The 23,658-nt window shown below is 37.4% G+C and overlaps 1 protein-coding gene across 1 annotated transcript; it reads right to left on the bottom strand.

Annotated features, from left to right (window-relative positions):
• Positions 1-9,388: 9,388 nt before the first annotated feature.
• On the bottom strand, positions 9,389-10,524 carry LOC102045288 (testis-specific serine/threonine-protein kinase 2-like). Its single transcript, XM_005419855.1, has one exon. It carries the CDS (start codon positions 10,490-10,492, stop codon positions 9,524-9,526), a length of 969 nt encoding a protein of 322 aa, XP_005419912.1. The 5' UTR covers positions 10,493-10,524; the 3' UTR covers positions 9,389-9,523.
• Between the last annotated feature and the right edge of the window lie 13,134 nt (positions 10,525-23,658).

A 23,658-nucleotide genomic window follows, 5' to 3' on the forward strand; every position in this document is an offset into this window, starting at 1 on the left:
AATGTTTTGGACTGCATTTATATTTATTGTGGTAGTATTGTATTCCATTAGTAGATTTTGGGTTTGAGGAAAAGCTGCCTGTTCAGACAGTGACCTCCTGTTCTGAATTGTGGGCAGGTAGACAGTGACACACCTGTCTGTGAAACTGTGCAGAACAGACCAAAAGTGAGGACTTGAAGGAGGAACAAAAACGTCTCCTTTGGATATAACTTCTGAAGGATCAGTTCTTGCCACAGTCCAGTCCAGCATTGCTCAGACACTCTGTTTCTAAAGCAATCACTTTATATATAAAACTTAAAAATGTAAGTTTATTAGTGGTTATATTGAAGTGACTTAGTTTACTTCAGAATGTTTATGAATGTTGCACTTCTTTATGGGTTTGATCTTCTTTTTTCCTTGTATTTTTCTAGATGCACACATTAGACTAGAAGAAGTGACCTCATGAAAAATTGGGTAGGAGTTTGGGTCAATGTGTGGGGCTCTTCTCTTGCCGAGGTTTTTTGTGATTCCCCTCAAATGTAGAACATAACTAGAGGATGGCAAACCAGAGGTGACAGTCATGAGCCATATAATTTCCTACTTACTACTATTTTACTGTCTTAGTGGCCTTATTTTATATGGAAAGCCCTTATATATCTTACATAGCTTTTATTCATCCAGCAGTTGTTTTTGTCTTCTGTGCCAGATGGGTTTGTGGAGTAAACAACATAATATGCTTATTCTTTTTTTTTATCTATGAAGCTGAGTTTATTCTAGCAATTTTTTTAAATGTGAACCCCAAATACAAGTTCACCTGCAAAATGGTAATATTGTGTGGATTGCTTCTGTGTAATTAATGTACGTGTGATTTTACTAAAATTAATGGGAAGTTCTGCCATGTGCTGCAAGCAAAATGTTACAGTCTTGGAGTTTAAGTAAATGAGAGTTTCTGGCTGTTGTACTATAAACCGTGATTTGTGTTTTTGTGGCTTTATCTTAAGCGCCAATTTCTCCATTTAAAGCAAAACAGCAAAAGTTACACAAACATCCAACCCTTGGTCTGAAAACAGAGGTGACTTCCCTTGGACTGTTTACCTGAGAGAACATGGGGTGATAGTATTTCCAAACACTGATGGATGGGCTTAGGAGCAGATTTTGCAGGATTATCTGAAAGTGTATTTTGGCATTTCAGTTGCCGCAACACATTTCCTTGTCTCTGGCAATTTCACTAAAGAGGAGAAAGAATATTTGTGGTTAGAAAATCCAATCTTTACCTTATTTTCCCCTTTGTTGATACAGTAGTTTGTTAAAGCTAATCCAACCTGACACCACCTTGTGTCATATTTAATTACTCTCAAGCTTAGCATCAATTTTGAGCAAAGTCCTCAGGTTAAAATCCAGAACAATTCAATTTTTTATGTTTCAAATAAATGTTGAGAGATTCTACAAAAGATCATAATGTCTTTGTAGTTGAGCACAACATAAGTTTGTGCACCTCCATGTACCCAGATTTTATCTGTGCCTTAGATGTGAGTGTGGGGTGGGCTGGAAGGAGAGGGAGCTGCATCCAAAGCAGCTGCCTGTGGAATATCAGACCTGGGACTCCAGCAGGAGAACGTGACTCCAACTTGCTGTTGTGTCACTGACACATCCTCAAGGAAATGTTACCTCCAAAGCTAACTTTTCCCCATCTTTTTAACTGGCAGGCTGACAAAGGTTCTGTTTTAGAGTAAGTTTGGGCAGTCTAGATGCACTTACTGAAATTCTAGAGCCACACACTTGGTGAAATTTTAGAAAGAATTTAATTGGCTACAATTTCTGGGGAAGTCTCAGTTGACAGAGGTTCACCAGCCTTGACTGTGGTGATTTTAGTAAAGACTGAGGTTAGACTCTCTTCGTGTGGCTGTTTCCCTTTCAAAAGCTGACCTGAGAAGTGTGGCTATGCAAGGTGATTATTTTGGGGCAATCAAGAGGTTGCTTTGCTTTACTTCCAAGTAGTTCAAATTCTGACTTTTCAATATTTTCAACTATGAGATAAGCAGTTGATATAACGTCCAGCCCCTTCCAGAGTTACAGCTTCAACAGAACATGTAAACAGAGGCCAAACCTGCTGTTGCTTCTGTAGAAAATGTGCTTTGACATCCGTTAGACAAAAAAAGGGAGAAGAAAGGCAGGCAGCTGTTACCTATGAAATTAGGATGAATCCAATATAACTAGCCAAATTAACTCTAGCATTAGCAATGTTAATATGTTTTTGTTGTTTTTTGCATTTTTCTTTAAGGGGAAATTTATGCCTTGACTAAAAAAAAAAAACAAAACAAAACCCCTAAGAACTGTGGAAACAAGTTTAATGGGGAAAAAATAGTTTTGAATTTTCACAGGAATACCCAGAAATTTCCTGCTAGATGCCTCCTGATTCCTGCCTCTACATTGCTCTGTATTGGCATTCATTAGTGGTGGTTTCTAGAGAAATTACTGGCAGTAATGACAGGATGTGAAGTTTACAGCACATAGGAAGATAAAACAGTGGTCTCACAGAATGCAGCCTAATTAGAGTGGATCTGCTCAAGACAGAAAACCTTTTCACTACAACCAAATTTTATTTAGCTTGGATTTTTTTTTACAGGTTGCTTGAGGCATCTTCACTCACGAATGCAATAAATTTATTCTATTGTTCAACAATATCAGGTTTTGAGACCTCTGCTACAGTTCAGTATAATAATATTAATATTTGTTGTCAATACACTAAAAATAGACTAAAATATTTTAATTTACATTCCATTCTATTGAGTTTTTTGGTTCAATATTTCTCCTCATAGGTTTCCATGTGAATACAGTTAAGGGCTAGAACACCTGCTGCAGTAAGTGCATGAGGGAAATCTTTGGTGATGAATCGTACAACAGAAGAAGGAGGATAATGGGAGTCCCATCTGGACATGAAAAGGAAAGAGCACTAGACACAAGACTAGAACATACTGTGAACTGTTCTTAAATCTTTCTTTTAATGGTAAACAATATGGTGTGTTCAACTTGCTATTGAGCAACTGTTCATGAATTCTGTACTATTTCCCAGAAACGCAAAGTATCCTTTGGAAGGATGTAAAGGAATAAGAAGACAATGGAGACAATACTGTAGAACAGTCTTGGAGCTGTGGACTATGTCAGAACTAGCAGGACTTTTTTCTAGAAAACATTATTTTGCTCTGTTTTAGTGATTTTTAATTTTTTTTAATCACTGCTTAGTTTAAAACATAATAGTCTAACAAAATCAAGATAGGATTTTGGCCTTTTTACTTTAAAACATTTGGAAAATAACGAACTAAATATTTCTTCCTCGTAGTCAGAAATATTTATTACTAAGAAAACCTGTTTCTGAAATGCATTGAAGTATACAGAAGAAATAATTTCTGTAGTAGGCCAAACTAGCTTTGCTTTGAAGTAATATTTTCCTTTAAGGAAAAACATAAAAGACTAATGTATACATATTCATTAAAAACTCTCTGAATATGTAGTTCCTTGGTGGATTGCCCATGCTTTAAGATAATGTAAAGCTCACAGCTTTGCATCAGAAAAGCAGAAATTTTTCTCTGATTAACCCACACAATTTTCTTAAACTGCAGGTGAATATATCCTGGCAGGTACTTTGCTGGATTGATGATTCTGTGTTCAACAGCATTTAAAAAAATCACATCTCAAAGCTGATTGTGATGTTGAGCAGGACTGGTAGGGATGAACTATCAGACCAAGTTGATCCTGCAGAGCAAGCAAACCAGTCCCATTTTTTTTACTTTTCCATCTTGGTATTGGTACAGTGAAAGTTAATTATTAAAGCATGAAGAAAATTCAGCTCATTTTTTAAAAGTTTGTGTATGTTGGAATATTTAGAATTTTATGTAATCCTAGGCAGAAGTGACAAAGTATTTCTTTGGCAAACTTTGAATAGCTTGATGCGTGTAACAAAGAGATGCTATAGTCATATTTCAACTAGACATGGAAGTAGTATGCTTGAAATTGGTGGGTTTTCTTTGCTTTGGGCTTTTTTGTGGAGTTTTGTTTTCTTTTTTTCAGTTAAACCTCATCAAAAGCAGACAAAACAGACAGGCAGCAGTAACAGTTCACTATAGTTCATGACTACTGCTCCTGATTGAGATCACTTTTGTCACAGATTGTTTCTCAGTGACTTAGTGTGTATAACACATATGCTCAGATTGTTAACAGTAATCAGGCACTCAGTGCTTATAGGATCTGAGTACTTAATATGTTTTAAAAGTTCTGTATTCATCCTGTGTTTCAGATTCACTTTGTAAAGCTGAGATAATGTTATTCCTCTTCTTTACAAGGATATTGTGAGATAAACGCATTAAATGCTGCAATGTACTTGGGACTTATGCTAATTCTAGGTGTCTAACATAGTCTAGTAAACTAAGCACCTAACGTGTCTAGATGGTCTCATCTTGCAGAAATTGCCTGGGTAAAACTTAGCATAATAAGAATTATCTTTGTAAATAAGATGAAGGTTTAGGTGCTGATGTAAATACCAACATCAAGGACTCCAATGACTTGAATGAACTTTGGTTTTGGTCCATCAAAATTTGTCATGAGCAATTTTCAACACTCGGGTTCTGAAAGATTAATTTTTGTTCTGGTTGTGTCTTGTGTTAAGAATAGTCTTGTGATTTTTTCATAGGACTGTTATGTGCTCAAAAAGATTTGAGTGCTGTATTTATGTAACTCTAATGACTGTGACCATTTCTGTTCAGGTCAAAGGAATTAGGTTTCTGAGGCAGTAAATATCACCACTATTAAAGGCAGTCATTCATCCATTTACAGGCTGTCAAGTGGCATAACAGATAACTTGCCTTTTCTGTTAGAAGAATCAGCAAATGTTTATTCCCTCCAGTGCTGCTCTGTTAACCCCTTTCACCTGTTCCCTCTGTCCACTGCACCTTGCCCTGAGTGGAGTGATGCACTTCACTGGAGAGAGAAACAGCAGTAAACCTCGTTAACATAAAATAGTGAGTTAACAAAATCAAATGGTGAATGTGACAGTGCTTTAACAAGGTACACTTGACTATTTACTGCCTAAAGGACAAGGTCAGAAAAAGCTGTCAGGGAGACTCTCCCACTGAGCCATGAGATTAAGGAAGGACCCTTTGCATTCTAGACTCCTTCTCAGGCTGCAGCTGGATCCAGTCCTCGTCTCAGACTTGGCCAATGGTTTATGTCCAGAGGAGTTTATGTGCACAGTCAATCCTTGGTATCACTTGGCTAAGATTTCAAAGGTTGGGACTCTATTGATCACTCCCTGATGATCTGTTGTGGCAAGGAACCTTCCAGCCTTGAGGGTAACCTTGAGAGTTGTCCCTGCTCAACAGGAGCTCCTGGAGTGCCGCCACTGCCAGTGGGAGAGCTCAGTGGGCCCTGGGGTGTCCAGTATTTATAATAAAATGATTGACTGATATGATATTTGCATAGTGCCAAGACGTCTGGGTCGCTGTTCCAGACAGCCCTTGGCTGCCCTGAAGCCATCTGTCCCCAGAGTCCCCAGGAAGCTGGATGGAGGCACCAGAGCCCCGCTGGTTGTCAGGGCAGGGAGGGGGCAGCACACCCCACACAGCCAGCTAATTAAACATACAGCCTCTGGGGAAATGCAATGATACTCCAGGAGATGGGAGTGCTGTCCTGGACACTGTGTTCTCAGTCAAATTGGTGTGTGCTGCATGCAAATTCTGCACAATTCCACCAAATCACACCCTTTTGTACCACCAACAAAGTTATCCGCTAGAATTTTTCTTTTTGTGGTTTGAAGCACTTCTACTGACTATACAGAGACCATTGTGATCATGTTTATAGGTTTTATTTTGGAAACAGTATCTGTGTGAGAAAAATAATTATTTCTCATTGAACTAAAAACCCTTGCAGGAATTGGGAAGAAATCTTACAAAATTTCATTGTGAAGCTGAGTGTTGAAATATACTTTGATAAATATTATGCATGGTATTTCAAGGGATAGTACTGAGACTTTTTGACAAATTGTAACTTTCTGAACCTCATTTTTTGATGGAATGTCCATGATGGTTCGTATGGCTCTGAGTGCCATAGCAAGGGGAATAAATTGAGGTGGGCTCTCCTTTAAGAATCCAACCCCTCCAAATGAGTTCAAGTGATTTTTAGATGGAGACAAAAAATATTAATTCAATAGTTTTATTTCAGCATTCCAGTAAGTACTAGAAATAATTTTATTTTCAAACTAAATCTATGGAAATGAACAAAGCTCATAAAATGAAGACATATTATTCATATTTAAAGTGAATTTCTTTAACTATTCTAAAGGCAAGCAAGATAAAATGTCTGAGTGAGTTTAATCTTTGATTTATCGAGGCAAATAAAATAAAGATTCTTTACATTATAATGTTAATACAGCCAAAATTTATATAGTTATCATAAATATTTATTATTACTACTGTATATGTTAGATAAAAGCCATTAATTTAAGTGCCAATGATTTAAGATAAGGAAATGTGGACACTTCTGGCTAAGGAAAAGATGATTCTAAAACTCACTTAATCACTTGTAATGTGTAGAGGAAAGTGCAAATTAAATTTTGATCTGAAACATTAGTGATTACAACAATCTCCATTTTCATTCCCCAGTGCTAGGTGAGTGGTATTGATTCCTCTTGAAATCTGAGATGGAAGCTGAGGGAACTGAGGAGCAGCTGAGTTAACTGGGTTGTTTAGGCTGGAGAAAAGGAGGCTTGGGGACCTCACCACTCTGCAAGTGCCTGCAAGGAGGCTGCAGGCAGGGGAGGGCTGGTGTTTTCCTTCAGGTAACAAACGACGGGACAAGAGGAATGTTGTGCTAGTGAAGGTTTAGAGTGGAGGTCAAGAAAAAATTCTTCACTGAAAGGGGGCTTCAGCGCTGGAATAGGCTGCCCAGCAACACGATGGAATCACCATCTCTGGAAGTTTTCAAAAAATGCATAGACGATGTGCTTGGAGACATGGTTAGTGGTGGACCTGGCAGTGTTGATTTAATGGTTGGGCTTGAGATCTTAGAGATCTTTTCCAGCCATAGTAAATATATTATTCCATGATTTTTAGTTAAGGTAAACCCAGTGTCATTTTGACAGAGTTTTAGCAGGACACATTTTACCCCATTAACTGCATTCAACTGAAATGATAGTTTTAGTAGCTTAGTTTGTTTTGTTGTGGCATTCACCAATACAGTTCATAGGTCCTCTTTTTCTAGAAGCTTTTTAGGACTTATATATGTTTTTCAATGGCATGTCCTGTCTTACTAAAAGGAGTGGAATAAAACTGAATTCCCAAGTAGACCAGAATTACAAAATACACTCTCCCTTAGATGCATGTCAGGCTCTCTTTTATAGAGTTTACACAACAGAGCAGCTCACATCTGTAATAAAATCACCTGGAAAGGCCTCTGGGTAAGGGAGCTGTCCTGCATTTTAATTTTGGCTGTGCACTTAGACATATTTTGGCCACAGACACAGAACTGGATATAAGAATGTGCTTGAGCTGCTTAAGGAGCTGCCAGTACACCAGGAAGAGGTGTCACACCTTCTTTGTGGCACATCCCCTTATTTCCAGTCACGTTGTCTCCTCTTGTGTCTGGTGTCTGCTAATGCAATAGTAAGTGGTAAAATTAAAATAGAATAAGAAAATTTTTTCCGTGGCTTCACGGTTTTTTTTACCACTTGTTTTGGTCCCAGATTAAATCAATGAAAGCAAATAACAATAAGCTGTATTTTTAAGCTTTCTACTGAACTGCTATCTCAAAGAATTCATAAGCTCCATTTTGTTTGTCCAAGTGTCTTTTTCAATGGCTGTGACTTCTAAACATGTGCCAGTGGAAATGTACCATGTTAATGTTCTCCTGCCATGAGCAATGAGTGTTAATTAGAGCTGGATCTGACTTTGTCTCTCCTTGGATTATTTAGGATAGTGAGAGCTCTGCTGAATGGCTGTTTGTACAATCCATCTTTTAATCCACTCTCTGAGGCAGAAGACTATTCAGAGTAAGGTTTGTAATTATTCCAGAGTGCCTTTGATTTCTTAGCATCAAAAACAATCTCTTACATTATTAAGCAAAAAGGTTTTTTTCCCCCAGAATAGATTTAGTTGTCCACATTTACTAAATGGAAATAATAGTTTTAATTATGGTCAGCTTTTTTGTTATATAAAGGCTTTGTCGATAGCAGTATTTTATATTTGATATTTTAGCATAATATTTTGACGGGAAAAGCAGCTTTTCTGTAAAGAATAATGGGTGAAATAATGGATAAACATAATTTTTGTCTTGTCAAATTGTATGTTAGAATACTTTTTGACACTTTGCTGCTTTTCAGCAGCACTTCAACTTTATTTTATAGAGAGTTAAACATAGTAGCCTGACCCTTTCTAATCAGTAGTAAATGATCATCATTTGTGTGCATGACATCCTCAGGTGCTGGATAAATACCCTCGTAGATTGATAGTTGGTCAAATGTATCTAGCCAAGCAGACCCATGAAATTATATTTGTTTTTCTTTGCTTTTAGTGACAGACAATTATTTGAGTACCAAAGAATTGAGTAATAAACCTCCCAAAGTCTCCACTGGGATTGGATTTTACCCACATGACATTTTTTGATGCTTTTCTGCAGGAAGTGGCTGGACTGTAAATGTGTGCTTGCATAACTTATCCATTTGAATCAATCCTGGGGGACCTAGAGGTAAATGTATTATACCAGTGGGACAGGAGACTTCTCATTTTGCAGGCTTTTACCTTGCAGGACTGTAATGCAAATAAAATAATTAACATTATTTTTTAAGTTTTAGGCTAAACAACAATAGCATTGAAGATCTATGTTTTATTTTTTAATGTCTAACATAATATTTCTTGTTATAGAAAAAAGAATTCATGCACGTCTTTTGTTCAGCCAATAAGTTTCAGTTAAAAGGCAGTTGATGCTTGGATGTGTGTTTTTTTTTAAATTTTTCCTTCCTAATTAATGCTAGTTAATGAAAGCTCTTCCCCCATGCCTTTTGACTTAAAGCCTGTGTTATGGTACAACTGATTTGTAATCCTTGTTAATTTTTAAGAATAGGGAAATGGTTTCCGTTGCACATTTTTTTGTTGAAAGACTCAAATTTAAAAGAGAAAATCAGCTGAATTTCGATTCATAAGCAGTATATCTAGGCAGATCCTAGAGTCTGAATATTGAAATAGTTATAAATTGTTATAAAGTGTGCCAGGTCTGATATTCAGATATATAAAAACAAATTTCATTGTTAAGTTTGAAATACATTCCTCCTTCAAGTATTACATACAAAGTGCTCATCTGCAGTTTGTTTACATGTTCTAAAGCTTCCCTCCCTCATTATTTCCCTCATGTTTCACAGTCCTGACTTTGGCAGTGGTAAAGCTCCTCCTTCAAGAGCACTGTGCAGGAGCAGGGACACAACTGCCACGTGGAATTTTAGACAGGTTCTCTTTAATGGGAGTTTAAACTAATGCGGTTCACAGGTTAGGCCAACGTTGTGTTAAAGGAAAGCATCCTTAAGAGAATCTGATTTCCTCCTCCACTCCTTACACTTACGCACAATAGGATTTTCCATCTTGTTTTTTCTGGGACTTTTCTTGCCATTGGTTTTGGGGTCGCTTGGGGATCGCAGGCTGCGCGTGAGTTTTGAGTTCTGCAGCCAGGGATGTCTCAAAACTTCATCTATGCGCAGCCTCTGGGACACATCAGGGTGGAGCAAGTGGACAATGAGGTTCTTGCAGTCTGTAGAGAGATTTTTTGCCTTCGTGAAGGGAATCTTCTGTTGTTTCTGAACCTGGAGCATTTCCCTGACGTTGGAACTGTCAAATGGCTGTGAAGCAAAAAGCATTGCATACAGGATAATGCCCAGGCTCCACATGTCCGAAATCCTGGGGTCACAAGGAATATGCTCGAGCAGCTCGGGGGCTGAGTACGCAAGAGACCCACAGAAGGTGCTGCTGAGAATAGTTTTTCCATTTCCATCTCGAGACAGGGGTTTTGAAAAACCAAAATCTGAGAGTTTAAAGTTAAGACAATCATCGAGAAGGATGTTGTCACATTTCAGGTCCCTGTGGGCAAAGTCCAAGTCATGGCAATGCTGGATGGCAGAAGCCAGCTGCTGGAACTTGTAGCGAGCGGTGCTCTCTTCCATCGCCCCCTGGCTGCTCAGGTAGTTCAGGAGGCTCCCCTTCTCCCCCAGCTCCATCACGATGTACACTTTCCCAGAGGAAGTCTCAAAAATCTCATAAGTTTCGATGATTGCGGGGTGGTGCAGTTTCATCAAAGCCTCCATTTCCCTGGGGAGAAATTTTTCCAGGACATTCTGAGAAATTTTCTTCTTGTCAATGATCTTGATGGCCACTTTGCATTTCAGGCGCTGGCTGTAGGCAGCTTTCACTTTGCCATAGGAGCCTTCTCCAAGAGTATCACCGAGGCTGTAGCCCTTCTTTTTAAGCACCACAGCATCCATCGTGGGAGAGCTGTAGGGACCTGCCCCAGCGGGAGCTGCTCTGCATCCTGTGCTGCTGGGCTGTGCTCCACACCTGATGGTGCTGCAGGAGAACTCTGGGCCAGGTGTGTGGGCGGTTACGGGGTGATCTCATGAACAGTCACCCTGGAAGGATCTTTCTGTCATTTCATGGAACTGCTCTGTGACATCATGGAGGCAAAACCCTACATGGAGGTGCTGGCTGCTCTGTGCTGTCACTGATGGTCACCCCTGTGCACTGCGATCAGAAAACAGAGATAATTTCTCTCAGATATGTTTCTCTTTTTAACACGGTCAAAGTAGGAGGACTGTTTTTGTATTTTAGTTTTGTAATGTTGTTTTTCAGTTGTGCTGTTGCTGTACATCATTAATACAATATACTCTGCAGTTTTGGTGGATTTTAGGAAAATAACAAAAACCACCTGAGGACTGAGACCTTGTGGAGCAGTGCATAGTGTATTCAAAAACGTTCTGTTTTATTTTCCCCAGTGGTATGATAGATCCTAGTTTGTTAATAAGTCCTGTTTGTTGACTTTGATTACATTAACAGCAGACCAACCTGAGTCTTCCAGGGAGTACTGGGAGTCCCACCAGTTCAGTGTTTTATGTCAGTATTGTTATGAGAGTTCTAGAAGTCTGTTCCTTATTTCAGAAAAAAATAATTCTATGGAAATTCAAAATGGTCACTGCAGAAATCTCCCTATGTGTGCACATTTCTTTCCTTGCTTTTAGCACTTAGTGCTACTGAACTTCCCAAGAAATTGTAGAGAAAAGTTAATTTTTATTAGCCATGATAACATTGCAGGGTACATCCACATAACCAGATTAAAGAGTTGAAAATCCCAGAAAACTGCAATTACTTTCAATGATATTCATAACAATTTTGTACTTCTGTTCTTTGATATTAGGTAACATACTCTGAGTTGCTTTCAAATGGATAGCATTCTTTTAAACTGAAGATTTTATTCTAGACTCTCTAAGGCTACTATAAATGTGAACAAACCAAAAAATTAAACTGTAAGTCGGGAATGATAGTAGTTCCCAAGGGATTAAACCTGTGGGTTTTTTCCATGTTAAGTGGTGCATGTTCTTATTGAATCAAGTATTTTGTTTTGAATTTAAGAATGATTTGCAGTGGATATTTAGCACGTGCTGCTCCGTATGTTTTTTTTTAGTATTTCAACAGGCACATAAAAAGGAAAATTTTTGGGGAAGGGGAAAAGAGTAACTCCCTGCTGTTATTCCAGAGCAAATATTCTTAAGGGCATGGACAATTTCAAATTATAGGTGTAACTATTGAGCATCATGCCTCTGTCTGTCCTGATGGTGCAGCCAATATCTGAATTGTGAGAGGGAAGGCAATAACCATTGTGCTGGCATTGGAAAGAACAAAGAAGAAGAAAAGTCTTTAAAATACATGCAAGAATGCATAAAGATTTATGGTGGACTATTACATGTGGCTGTTTCCAGGACATTAATTTAATTGGTTCTTTTCAGGTGTAAATAAAAATGTGGCCTTGTATTAAATGTTGGATAGCCTCATATCAGCTACTCATGCTTAAAATCACTCCAGCTTTTAGTGTGCATGGCTTATCTTCATGTCAGCCTGTTAATTCTTTAGGAAATCTGTTTTGCATCTAGACATTTTTATATTTGGTGCAAGGTACCCAAAATGTATCACTCATGCTCTGCTTGTTGTTTGTGTATCTTCTTACAGTCATTATTATGAAACTTATATAAAGGGATACAGAAAAGTATTTGTTATGGTGAAATTGTTAAACAGTGATTTCCACCAGAGCTGTGTGGCAGTATTAACAGAATACTACTACAATTTTTTCCTCCTCACAGTAATTTAAGGAAATGATCATGTTTTTGTGGGAATGCTCATAATTTAACATTAATATAAATTAACACAAAATTGAATGTCAAATCTGAGTGTATCAACTTGTGCATAATTTTTTGAGTAATTGACTGCTGGTGTTGTCACAAGTAATGGATCTGGAGACCAGTAGATATTTGTTCCCTGCTCTGTAAGATCAGTCATCATGTCACCATGGAACCAATAGATTAAGAGGACCTATATTCAGGAAAGCAGTTAATTCCTTTGATGTGTAATGTGGTTAAACTTAATCAAAATCTAAGTGAGAAGTCAGATCTATTATCAGTGAAATACATTTTTGTCTCCGTTAGTGTTAATGTAAGATTTTCTTTAGCTAAAACAGCTTATTGGTGTTTAATTAGAATTTTGAATAATACTCAGAATCATCGATATTAACAAGTTTACCAAATTTATACAGATTTTTTTCTGGTGTCCGTCTGTGTCAGTTGTAATAGACTCAGGGCTTTAATGATGAAAATTAAATTGTCCAGTGAGAGAAATGCCAGTATAGGCTGAGAATTAATTCTGAATCCAGAGGGGGAAGAGCAAACTATTAATTCATTACATCTGACAGAAGCAATTCAGTAGCTTCCTCTCTAGTTACTTTAGTTGTACTTGTTCTGAAAAACAAAGGAAACCACCCCTTACTGTACATGTTGTGCACATGGAGTTGCTGGACTCATCTTGTCTCAGACAGACCTGGTTGTCCGTTGCTTTCTTTATTTTTCTTGCACTTCTGTCATCCCCTTTCACAAACCTCTAAGGTCAGGGGATGGAGAGAGCACTGAAATCCCCTCTACATCAGTGCAGCCACAAGTGCACCATCTGTGTCTCAAAAATCAGGTGCTTAACCCTGGATCAGGGATCAGTACAACAGGAACTGTGCCATGATGATATTGGGGAGAACAGGTGGAAGCTAGAAACATTTCAAGCCCTGGATGAGTATTTCCTTGCATGCTAAATCTTCTGGCAAATGATTTTTCTTATAGTTGTACAGCATCATTCTATAAAAATGGGGTACCTGCAGCATATTTGTTTCCAGGAATAGAATTCATGATGATAGGCAGGGGTCCAAATTGCTAAGACTCACCTCCACACAACCTTAAGCCCCCTTTTTAAAAAACGCTTCTATTTTCTTTTCCTTTTTTTTTCTAAATCAGAAAACTGCCTTTGAAGCTCATTGATTATGCTGATAATGCATTTTTAAATAATATTTGTGCTGATTTTAGCTGGGATAGAGTAAATTTTCTTCATAGTAACTGGTATGGGCCTATGTTTTGGATTTCTGTTGATAATTCAGGGCTGTTTTCGTTATCATGAGCAGCACTAACACAGAGCCAAGGCCCTTCTTGCTCCTCACCCACCCCACCAGGCAGAGGCTCCACAAGGAGCTGGGAGGGGACACAGCCAGGACAGCTGACCCCAGCTGACCCAGGGCATATCCCATAATATGGCACCAGCTCAGCATGGAAATCTGGGGAGGAGGAGGAAGGGGGGACGTTTGGAGTGATGGTGTTTGCCTTCCCAAGTCACTGTTAGAGGTGATGGAGCCCTGCTGCCCTGGGGATGGCTGAGCCCCTGCCTGCCATGGGACATGGGCAATGAGTCCCTTGGTTTGCCTTGCATGTTAAACTTCCTTTATCCCAACCAATAATTTTTTTTTTACTTTTATTCACTCCCCAACCCACCTGAGTAAAGTGACTGAGAGGCTGTGTGGGGCTCAGTTACCATCTGGGGTTTAACCATGAGAGTGTTGAAAGCATTTTCCAGCCTTACCAGAATTAGGTATTGATTTTTTAGTATTTATAGTTTCTTTTCACAGAGATTTCACAACACATTTGTCCTGGTTTTCTAATATGAAAGAATTATCACACAATAAATGTAATGGATTTTTTAGAGTATTGTCATGGGAAGTACTCTGCTGGCATCAAATTCTTTCTTGGCAATTTCCTGGAATATTTTTCAATGTTTGAAGGAACTTTAAAATATGATTTATTTGTAGAAATATCTCTGGAGATAAAAACTTCAGATTGACTTTTAATTTCAACCTTGCACGTGTGGGTTTTTGTTCCTAAAGTGCAACATCTCATGTGCAAGTCCTAATGTGGAATTGCAATTTGTGGTCTGACTTCTCCATGGCTTTCTGTTCTCCTCTGTGGCTCTGTGTTGTAGGAGAGCTGGAGCTGCTGATATTCATGTGGAAATGTTAACATCCTGCTGAGGGTAGCTCTGCCAAAGCCATTCATCATATCTTGCCTACGTCTGGCAAGAATGGGGAAACTGGCAAGCAAATTGCCAATCTTAGAGGGGGAATGGGTTTTTTTGGTGACACAAAAGTGAGGTTTGGGTCAGAATTAGGGATGAGTTGAAATCCTTATATTTCATGTCCTTCTCCACTATGCAGATGTGGATGTTGTGGATGTTTGTCTCTGGATTGACAACAGTTTATATTCTAAGACCTACCAAAATAATTTTCCGCAATAAAAGTGAATTAAGACTTCCAAAATAAGCAAAAAGAAAAAAAAAGAAAAATTTCAAGCAATTATTAAACATATTTGTGTTTTAAATTTGTCATTTATGGGTATATGAACACTAGAAAAGTCCTTTTTTAATTTCCCTAATAATTTGCTTATGAATACAGTTCTTTGAATAAGTACATGCTGTGAATATCAAGTGTGAAAATAGTCCAGGTTTCACAAGAATGTTGCATAAAAACAAAATGAGAACAGAGTGTTTCTGGAAATAGTCACAGGTATTGACCACTACTTGGGAAACATTTCCTTTACAGTATGTAAGGGCATTTTCAGGCATTTAAATTGAAAATAAACAGTTTAATTAAAAATGAATCCCACATGCTGGATGAAGTACATGGCTGCTTGGGTGGTAATGCTTTTAGGCTTATATTCTATACAGAATTTTAGAAATCCCACCTTACCTGTCATGAAATCCTTTTGTGTCAGAGTCAACCTACATGAGGAGATAAACAGATGGTATAACCGAGAGCACACAAAATGCTAGCTTAGGTATAATGCACACTGCTGATAACCCACTAAGCCTTCCTGGGTATGCTAATCCTAATTTATGTTAAATCGTAATTAAGACAGTTTTGTTTATTGGTGGTAGCCATGAGCACCTGGAAGACTGACTAATCCCATCCATGTGTTGGGAACAATCCAGCTGCTATTGTTAACTCAGAATGCAGAAAAATTTGTATTTGTGAGTTGTTTTCCTTGGTGTTTTTCAGGCATTTATCAAGGCCCTTTTCCCCATTGTATCAGGAATTGGAGCAGAAGAAGCATCCTAAACAAAATGGATGAAGGGATTTTTTGGAGCAAGAGGCCAAAAATCTAAATAGGCTCACTGCGTTTGCAGCCAAACTTTAAATCAGAATATCTCTGATATACCCATGCAAAAATAGATTCACAATTTCTGTTGTAGCTGTGCCTGTTTGGTGTTGCACATATAATTTGGCATAACTGTCAGATTTTCAGGATTCTGAAGGGTTTTATTAAGGAGGCCATGGGTGTTCCATTAAAGTGAAATGATAAGTGATGGGCAGAGGAAAAGGGGCAGAATAAACTGAATCTCAGGAGAATAAAGCCATAGGAATGGGGAACACCTAAGCCCACATTGTGCAAAATTTCATGTTTTCAGTCGCATCCTTTTTCTTATTATAGGCTAAATATATGTTCTCACAAAGGTTGCTGTATATGTATCAGGTACAGGTTTTGGACCTGATACATGTATCCACACAATTACATCTATCATGGATTGTGTCATCAGTTGACAAGAATTGTTTTCTGCTTCATGTAAAGCATTTCTTCTTAAATTGTATGGAGGAGAACCCAGGTCAATAGAAAGTATTACTGTGAAAGACTTTTCCTTTTAGAAGAATTCCTGTCCTGGAAGTGTATTCATTGTAATGACTTCAAATCATCCAATTTAATAATTTTTTCATCTTCTATTGTTAAATCTTTGAGCTGTTTCAGATTTCTTGTTCTTAAAAGTTTCATTTTCTGTCTTGTCATGATGGAAAATATGCAAACTACTGTTAAGTGACAACTATATTCTCTGTAATGTTTTGAAGTCAGCCCATGGAGAGACCACTTGCAGTGTGGAAATTTGGATCTAATTATCCATTCATTACATACTGGAAAGTGTTCATTGAATGAATTTTTCATCAGTTCGTGGTAAAACAGAAATAAAGAATTAAGGACTAAAGGTGAGCGTGTATCTCATAGTTTGTACAAAATTCAAGTGTGAGTGCAACTGCTTTGCAAAACCCTCTGATTCTTCTCACATTTAACTCATGGTATTTGCAATGACTTGAATTTTCTTTGTTTTTGTTTCTTGCCAGTTACAATGAGATTTGATTTTCATAAGAAAGCAAAATTAGAATTGAAAAATTTCCAGTGTACATATATTTGTTATAGAGCCTAAAATGAATGCCTTATCTGTAATAATTTCATGTGGATTCTTCCTATGGACAGCAGAGAGCAGCAGTGTGATGACCTGAATCATAAGGAATAATGTTAAGGAATAGTTTCAGTATTCCTTAACATTATTCCTTATGATTCAGGTTAAATGCTTCCAAAAAAGCATTTAAAAAGTTAAATGCTTCCAAAAACCCAATTATTGCCTTGATACCAGTGCAATTCTTTATTGAGATACTTTTGAAAAGAAATTAGGAGACTGTGGGGGAAGAAATGACATTTCCAATAAAATAACTTTATGAAAATAATTGTCAAATGAGGTGTTTACATAGAGCAAAAAAAGTGACAGCAGAGGGTAACTAAGGGAAATGATTAGTGTCTGAGCTGTGTTTAGAACTCTCCAAAATGATGATGTAGAGCAATAGAGAAACATTAGCTCACAGACTATAGTTGAAAGAAAAAGTTTACTTGAATGTGTAATTAATAGTATGAAAGTTGGTAAAATCAATAACTCGAATTTTTGGAAATGATTAACAGTGTCTACAAGTAATTTGCAAGTCAGAATTTTTGTTTGCCTTAGGAGTTCATGGGTACAGATCAAACCACATTAAATCATTCAGGGTAGAAGTCATCATGTTCAATAGGAAATATTGTTTCTAAGGACTTGAAAATACTTTTTTCATGTATCCCACTTCATCCAACACTTTAGCTCAAACCTCAAATTTGCAATTTTGGATTTTTTTTACCAATGATTGTGTTTTACCCTCCATTATTTTCCTTCGTAAAAACAGGATGCAGGCTCTGGTGGGTAATGAGCAGATATAAATACCTATGAGTCAGATAAATTATGCTGGGTCCCTTCATTCCAGGGCTGCTGCTCCCCTGAAGGATGCAGGCAGCTGCTCTTGCCCTGGTGATTGCTCCTTGGAGTCTGGCTTGCACAGGGCTGAATTCCTCACCTCTCCTTAGGCCTTTGCATTTCTGTGCACAGCTCCTGTGGACAAAGGCCACAAATTAAATGCGAAGAAATGAAACAGCGAGCACAGAGCATGAATGTGACGTGTTGAAAATGGCTTATGGTGTACAAGGAGTAGCACAGTGTTGATCATCTTAATATAGAACTGAACATAGATGCACAAAATCTCTGCGAAGCTGATCTGAGGGCCTGAGTTTGTGTGTCCCATCTGAGTCAGAGGAGGTAGCAAGTGGAGTTTTCTGATGGTTGAATTATTGAGGTGGCTATGTGCAAACTTTTTTTATCCATTTATTTTTTTTCCTGTCTCTCTTTGATGTTTAGGCCCCAAGATCTGATCTGAACAGCACTGAATTAAAAATAAAAGCTGCTACATTTCACAAGTAGCAGAGTATGTTTTTTAGAGCTCTGTTCTGTTAATCATGAAATTTTTATTCTTTAGTTTCTTTCAGTCTATTTCCCTCATAATGAAACAGGCTTAATTTTGGAAACAGGTGGTCCTTTAGCAATTCAGAGCTATTTGTGTTCTTGAATTTTTGTTTTACAAAGGTTTCAATAATGCAGACTCTTCTTAATGTCTTTGTGATCCTCATTTTTTGAGCTTTGTGTACTCCTCATAGTGTGTTTCTAAGGTTCTCCCCTTCTTCAGAGAGCCTTAACATTTCTTCAGCCTGAAATCATGACTGAAATTCTAAACTAAGCTGTTGCAGCAAGTTGCTTTTCAAACAGATCTGATCCTGAAACTTTTTACTATTATGTAATTTCATGCTCTCATGCCAATTGTTTGAGCTTCTCTCTCCCTCGAATTAGCTGATAATACAGAAAATTTAAACCATGTGTAGAAAATCAATAATTAAATAATTTTGGCTCTGCCTTCTTCCCTCTCAATTCCTGCAATCGCTGCATCAGCAGAGAATATTGCATAATCCTTTTAATGTATTGACCACATAAGTCAACACCTGCTTCTGCCAGCTGTCAGAAGTCAGAATTACTTTTCTGATAGAGCTTTTTATAAAATAAGAATTATTTACTCTTTTTATCTATCTGTAGATCTGCTTTGACTGGTTGACTTCAGCGATTTGAGTAAATAACAATAGCAATTTCTGAGCAGTTTGGTGTATGACACCTTTTTTTTGTTCAAATTCTTGTTGACTGTATTAAGCGGAGAAAAAATTGCTAATTGGCCTTCAGTGATATAAATAACTCAGTGTTCCAAAAAAGACAATAGGATTTTATTGCAAAGTGGGGTTTGGGGATATTGAACTTCCATATAACATTATAATAATGTGGATAGTAGACAGATTTTCTTATTTCTCCTTTTATATTGTCCTTTCTCTAATTGACTCTTGGACTTCTGTGCAGTTTAATTCATTGATAAATTATGTTTGTATGGAATAAAGGCCTATAGCTGCCAGTTTATTTCTAGAATGTCAGTCTTATAATTGCATATAATTACTAGTGTTATCGTGTAGACTTTCTCAGTGTCTTTTCCTAAGTTGTAGTCAAATGATTCCTGAGAGTGCTACCACTCACAACTTCGACCTATTTTGAGTTTAGTTGCCAGAACTGCCATTTTTAACATTAAATCATAAGCTTCCTTTTAACTCATGAGCTTCCAAATACCCAGAAGGAAGGAAGTATGACTAAATGTCACCTAAGAAAGTGAAAAGAAAGTGATGGGGAAAAAAAAGAACTTCCATTGTAACTGTAGTTTATTACCTGTATTTCTGTGTATCTTCTGTCTTTCTGGAGAGGGAGAAACAAGGTGTTGGTAAAATCCCATAATGTTTGCAATGGAGCTTGTACATTCTTAAGTTCTTTTGCCGTGTTTTGAAGATCAATGGAAAAGTACCCAAAAAGCAAAACCCCGAAATTAAATTCACTAAATGGAAAATAAAATCCACACCAAGCAAAAGCCTCTCTTCCAGGGTATCCATCAGGTTTCCTATGATATGGGGGGATGTAGGGATACTGTGAATGTTGGGTAACTTTGGGGAAGACCATGTTACCTCACTGGCTGTTAGGAAGGCAACTGTCATCTCTTTGGGCAGGATTCAGCTGTGTCTCAATATATCTAAAATCAGGGGAGAACATAGAATTGTTATACCTAATTTATACCTACATGTTATACCTAATCACAACTGTTGTTTAAGTGATTTTGCTACAGTAATTATTGCCTAATATCAGCATTCTTTCTCTAATACACATTTGCTGTCACTTAATTCACTGTTGCAGGATAATTATTCCAATGGAACCGTCACTTGTGCAGCCTTGGTACAGCATTATAGTAATAAAGAAATCAAAACAGACTTTTAAAGTACTCTTAATTCCCTTTGAATCATAGCAAATGCTTAAAGCAGTCTATAGATGAATTTTTTGGTGTGTATTTGTAGTTGTAATTTTTCTTCCTAAATCAGAAGCACAGAAAGAATCTAAGAAATGATGGACAAAAAGACCAAAAAAATTATTGGACATTGTGTAGTAAAATTGTCTTTTCTGTTTTGTCACTGGTGATTTCTTTCTGATCAATGGCATATTCCCAAACATCAAGTTCCCAAATTTTGTTTTATATTTTAACATGTTGATTGATTTTTCTTCAAACTCATCTTTGTGGTAGGTGTTAGCTAATTGGTTTTTAGCTTTAGAAAGAGCAAAGCTCCTTTCAGGAGACAGCTACTAATGTTGTTCTTTTTTTTCCATTACAAAGCTGTGTGATGGAATTAAAAGTGTGGCAGGGAGCTGGGGCTGGGTCTGGTATGACAGTGACCTTATTCTGACTTTTTCCTTGCAAGACTGAACCAGGTTTTATGATAAATTTTGGTACCAGGTTTTTGACACAGCAGTGTAAATACCCCAAATCACGTTGACATTTCCTAAAGATCAAACAGTCTAGTTTGTGAATAAGTGATGCTGTGGTTCCTTGGAGACATTCACAATGTTGCATATAAATGATATAATAATTTTGTCAAAGACTGGATTGGTAGAAAAGCCTCTGCATTGTGCCTGAAATGCAAGGGCTTCCTTATTTGTGTTGAGGCCTCACAGTGGAACTGTAATTTTGAGTGACCCAGAGAATACAGGGGAAGAACAATGACTTAAGACAGGAATTGTGAAAATAACATAATAGAAGCCAAGCCAAGCTAATGAGGTTTTTATTAAGAGGTAAAGCTTATTGAACTTCTCCTGCCAGTTGGCTTTTGGATGATGATATTAATTATTGTGTTTGGCCATTGCAGGACTCGTTTTCCTGGTGGACCCAGAAATAGCTCTGTTTCTTCAGAACTGACACTTTCCATTAAGTATTCTGCTTTTACCCTCTACCTGCCTGCATGAGACTGCATTTGCTTTGTAAATGAAAAAGCTTATTAAGTACAATGGGAGTCTGGGCACCAGCATGGTTATTCTAACAGTTTATTGGTGTAGTGCATTAGGAAGAGTAAGACATGCAGAATTCACAGAGCTAATTTAGGATCTATTCTTCCTTTTCTAATTGTGTCTGCATTTATGCACTTCTGAAAATCACTACATTGAGAGATTTTAATCTAAATTCAGCGTGGTGTGAACCCTTTTCCTTATTTGTGCTAAGGCAGTCAAGTCTTACCATCACTTTATGATGTTTATTCTACTTTACTGCTAATGTGCTGCTGAACTGTAAACAAATATAAACAGGGTTATCAGGCAAAATACATTAACATAAGCATCTTAGTTTCATGCTCTTTCTACATCTTCAAATGGACTAAGTTTTTAAATGAAACATTAACTCTTACAAGTAAAACAGAAGTTTTACTGTGTTCTTTCTGTAATACTATCCCACTATTAGACTTTACAGTGTGTATTTTGCTGTGTTCAGCCTTAGAAAAGTGAAAAGCCCCAGTGTTCATTAAAAGTTTTTGTGTTAAACTAAGAATTTAAAAGGCAAGTTAAAAATTTTGTCTTGACCCACATGATTTGAACACTAGAGCATCTTGTATAAATGAATTGACAACTTTGATCCTGTTGGGAGAGGGACAGAGATCAGTGGGCATCTTGAAGTTTTTGTGACAGTAATAACAAAAGGATCTGAGTTTCATTCTAGTTCACATGAAATTCCATTAAGATGGAAAATATTTATTAAGATTATAAATTGGAGTAAACAATCTACCTTAGGGGTGTTGTGCATACAGGAAAGGGATTCTGGCACTCAGAAATGATAGAGAGGTTAATTTATTAATAATTTAAGTAGATGTTCAGGTTGTGCAAAAAATAATCATTTGCACTTACTCCTAGAGAGTATCCCAGGCTGTTTTTAGTTTCTTTAATTTATCTTTTAGACAATGGGAATGCATGCTGCTGTAGTGGTTGTATTGCTGCTGTAGTGGTTGTATTACAGCTTTTTTTCCCCTTATTTGATCTAAACAGTGTGTATCATGTCTCAGGTTACTGGAGTCTTTCTTTCTACAAGTAAATTAGCAGGATTGTCCATTAGAAAGAAAATCTGTTCCCTGGCAGCAGAGAGAGTTCCTTGATAGCAGTAGAGTCTTGACCTTGCTTAGTCATCAGATTGGTTTAACCTGCATAACTGCTTATAACATCTGTCATTTTATAACAGCTCTGAAATGCAGAGTTCTGGGGATATTGTGGCCTTAACCAACAATGAGTAATTTCAGTAGGTAGAAGTTTGTCAGTTAGGCTTCTAGTCTTCCAGCTATTTAGTCTTGAAGTTACAAGATCAGATGCAAAGTCTTGACAACCTGTTCATCCTCAACATATTTGCAAAAAACTTATTTTATCAGAAATTGGAGCTAGGTTGCTGTAACCTACTAAATAGAATTGAATAAAATAGGAAACCCCTCTGTTTTAGGGAGGACTGTTTTAGATTACAGGAATACTGTTGCCTGGGAGAAAAAGAACCTTTTCAGTTGGATATTCTCCTGTGGCACATGAGGATAAACTTTGCGGGTTTTTTGTTTTTTTTTTTGGCAAGTGATTTACTTCACATTGTTTATACCTCCTGAATTTTGGATGACAGTAAATTATCAAGCTTTGTTTTACAAATTATTACAGGGTTCTGATGGGGAGCTATGGATTCCATACTGAAAGCCATGTTCATCAATATAATATTTTTTTTCAGACTTGTAGATTAGCTGTTGGCTTACAATGGGCTTCTGCATCCACCTGTGTGCCTAACACCCTGTAATCACTGGGCTGTCTTATGTCAGCTCTGATGAAAAGTTTCTGTGGGAGAAAGTGCACATAAGGAAACCTAACCATTAGGAGTTAGCATAAACATATTAACAATTAACACAGGAACAGATGGACAGTTTTCAAAAGCTGAACCCTTGGCCACAGAGAGATCTGGAAAACCCAAGCACAGACAAAGCAGATTAAAAGCTAGGAACAGTGGAGAGTTTTGTCTAGTTTTTGAAGCAGATTTCTAGAGGGAAAAAAATTGTGTCTGAGATATGATTATGATTGTCTTAACTTTTTAACTCTTGAGTTTTTAATTGGAGATATGGTTCATTTTTTCATTTTTCTCGATTTCCAGCAAAGTAGGTGAGGCAATTGGGTGTGACTATGGCAATGTGTTTTTCAGCCAGTAGGAGGACTAAGCCTATAAAAAACTCCCCTGGGATCCAGGTTCTTGAGGAACCCTAAAAAGTTTATATCAGGACCCTAATTACACATTCAGAGCATCTCCATAAGTCTCCAAAGAGGCATTTCATTTTCTTTGTAGTTTCTACTCAAAACACACCTGAAGCAGCACAATAAAGTAATGTAGAAGAAGGGAGTCAGTAAATGCAGTTAAAGCCAACTGTTGTTACCTGAAAGGTCTTGTCAGCCCCAATTAATTACTAATTACGTATTATAATAATATGAGTTATTA

This window comes from Geospiza fortis, unplaced genomic scaffold, assembly GCF_000277835.1.
Source record: "Geospiza fortis unplaced genomic scaffold, GeoFor_1.0 scaffold157, whole genome shotgun sequence".
Classification (NCBI taxonomy): Eukaryota; Metazoa; Chordata; class Aves; order Passeriformes; family Thraupidae; genus Geospiza; species Geospiza fortis.

What these genes read in the sequence shown, in the direction of transcription:
- LOC102045288 (XM_005419855.1), bottom strand. Translation starts at nt 10,492, where the DNA reads ATGGATGCTGTGGTGCTTAAAAAGAAGGGCTACAGCCTCGGTGATACT.